At 42.0% G+C, this 2,635-nt stretch overlaps 1 protein-coding gene across 1 annotated transcript; it reads left to right on the forward strand.

Moving 5' to 3' along the window:
* Positions 1 to 529: 529 nt before the first annotated feature.
* LOC306712799 (parvalbumin, thymic-like) lies at positions 530 to 2,281 on the forward strand (the record flags this gene model as incomplete). The annotated part of the gene is made up of 4 exons (XM_079182220.1): positions 530 to 590; positions 763 to 895; positions 1,087 to 1,196; positions 2,217 to 2,281. The coding sequence occupies 4 exons, from the start codon at positions 530 to 532 to the stop codon at positions 2,243 to 2,245; spliced, it is 333 nt and encodes a 110-aa protein (XP_079038346.1). The 3' UTR covers positions 2,246 to 2,281.
* Between the last annotated feature and the right edge of the window lie 354 nt (positions 2,282 to 2,635).

Consider the following 2,635-nt stretch of genomic DNA (forward strand, 5'->3'; position numbering starts at 1 on the left):
TGGAGACAGCTCCATTGAGCGCAGCCTGAAAGTGACAGAGGCCATAATAACAGGATGTTTACAGCCTGTGGAAACGCTGCCAGGGATGTCCACAAGCAGGCAGCGAGCAGCGAGGAAATGCAGGCCAGCCAGGTACCCCCCAGATGCACCAAATATGACCTCACTGACTTGTGTATACACAGATGTTACCACATTGACCTCTGACCCCTCGAGAAAGTTCTCTTGAAAGCACAGTTGTGCAGTGACAAGATTCTCCGTCTTTCAGCCTCCCTTTCACACACACACACACACACACACACACACACACACACACACACACACACACACACACACGCACACACACTGTTTGCTGAAGTGGTCAGCTGCAGATGACAGTGGACAGAAGGACACTGGTGGTTTCTGACACTGGGTGTAGGGGGGAGGTGGGGGTGAAAACCCAGTCATTTGTAACCAGCAGTTTCTTTCTGCTCGCCAGTGGTCACATATTGCACCAGGCTGCCACATCCACCACAACAGAGTCTCCACCGCCATGGCTATCACCGACTATCTCGCAGCCTCGGACATCACATCGGCTATTAACGCTTGTAAAGGTGAGGAGATGCTCGTGGAGATTAGGATGAGCATGTCCCGTGTCTTGCTCTTTGTCACGGGACGTAAGGCCTTTGTTTCTGCAGTTCACTGTAGTTTGTTGAAACCTCAAAGTAACATCATCATTTTAACTGCTTGGGTCTAATTGAGTTTTACCTGTGGTTTGACTTTCAGCGAAGGATTCCTTTAGCACGAAGGAGTTTTTCAAGACAGTGGGTCTATCCAAGAAAACTCCGACAGAGATTCAGAAGGTCTTTACGATTTTGGACCAGGACAAAAGTGGCTTCATTGAACAGGATGAGTTACAGTTGAGTTTTATACACAGAAAATATATATTCTGTCCCATCTATAATTCACAAGTAGAGCTGATGTATCTCACCAGGCGGTTGGTAGTTTTCCGCAAATTAAGCACATTTAATGTCTCATAACATTCTGTTCCCGTGTGTTTGGTGTCTTTTTTTCTTCTTCTCAATGTGGCGCTTCATCCCTGTTCATCAGACTGTTCCTGCAGAACTTCTCCAAAGGAGCGAGGCACCTGACCGTAGCTGAGACCAGAGGCTTCCTGCTAGAGGGCGACGCGGACGGAGACGGGAAGATAGGCTGGGAAGGTAAGAAGGTCTGAGCACGTAACAGTAGACGGCATGAGGAAGAGGAGCACGGCATTTCTTACTAACTCCATGAATCCCATGAGTTCAAGCTGAGAGTGAAGAATACCATACATTTATCAAGCTACTTATTACTGCTCACAATAAAGTGTAGGAGTAACCTTTGAGAGCAATCTGAGTGATCACGTGATTTTTCATATTTATGCTGAGAGCAAAAATAGCCAATCAGATACGAGGATTCACCCTGCATCTACCATATTGTTCATTATCTTTACATTTTAATCTGTGATATGTTATGCAGCATAAATAGACGGTTATATGGGCTCATGTGTCTGGAAATGAAGTTGAATGATATAAAACAAGTGATAATTAAATTGTGATAATAATAGTAATATAAAAAACAATTGAAGAAATAATAGAGAAATAGAAACAAAAAGAAAACCAACACCATCACTTCATCAGCGAAAACAGATACTGCAGGAAAGGTGTCTCGTTGTGAATTATACATGTTGTGTATTCATCATGAGCAAAAATAATGTGTCACTCCAAAACATATCTCAGAAGGTGTGTACTCACTTCTGTTTCTGTACTGCAGGATGTGATAGACATTTATTTTTAATCTTAAATTTGTCGGCACGAGTGAAAATAAAGTTTTTTACTTTTTTGTCTTTTACAAATTTTCACTTTGAGCACTTTGATAAATACTAGTGTGAGCCATTTGAAATACATATAAGAAAAGAGCAGAATCAATCAGCACAATAGTAAAAAAACTAAACTGAATTTAAAAACTCTGTTATCCGTCGTCACTCTTTTATCCCGATGGTGTTTTTGACTGTGTTGCTAGGCAGCTTGAGTGCAGCTACAACAATGACCTCATACAAAGTGTCACTGCCAGAGCTGAACACTTCAGTCTGTTTTGTGTTTGTCGTCGTTGGGCTTTAATGAAATGAATAAGTGACGATTGCCTGGTGAATGTGAAAGAGCAAATAAAAAAAAACGTCTTCTGTCCGTCTTCTTTTTCAGAGTTTTCTGCGCTGGTCAAGTCTTCATAAAACATGCGTGACCCATATGATGTGTTGTATGCTGACAATCTCAGGGCGGACCTCTTTTTGTAATGTTAACTAGCTGCAGTAAATTACACAGAGTCATCCAGGGATTTTATGTGTTTGGAGTAATAAGTTGTAGTTTTAACAGAAAGTAACGGAATAAAGTAATTAAAAACATGCTATGTGTCTTTCCCTTGCCAGAAAAGTGATGAAATAAATGCACTTTTCTCTGTGAGACGTTGCAGTGTGTGTTTCTTCTCTCTCGCAGACATGAGCAGAATCCTGTCATGTACCTCGTGTTATGATGTTATATCGAGCACTGGGAGGCTTAGGTTTCTCCAATTAACGGAGCAAATGAATGTTTGTCATTCTGGCAACCTCAACACCTTAGACGGG

Source organism: Pholis gunnellus (genome assembly GCF_910591455.1).
Source record: "Pholis gunnellus genome assembly, chromosome: 21".
In the NCBI taxonomy this organism is placed as follows: domain Eukaryota; kingdom Metazoa; phylum Chordata; class Actinopteri; order Perciformes; family Pholidae; genus Pholis; species Pholis gunnellus.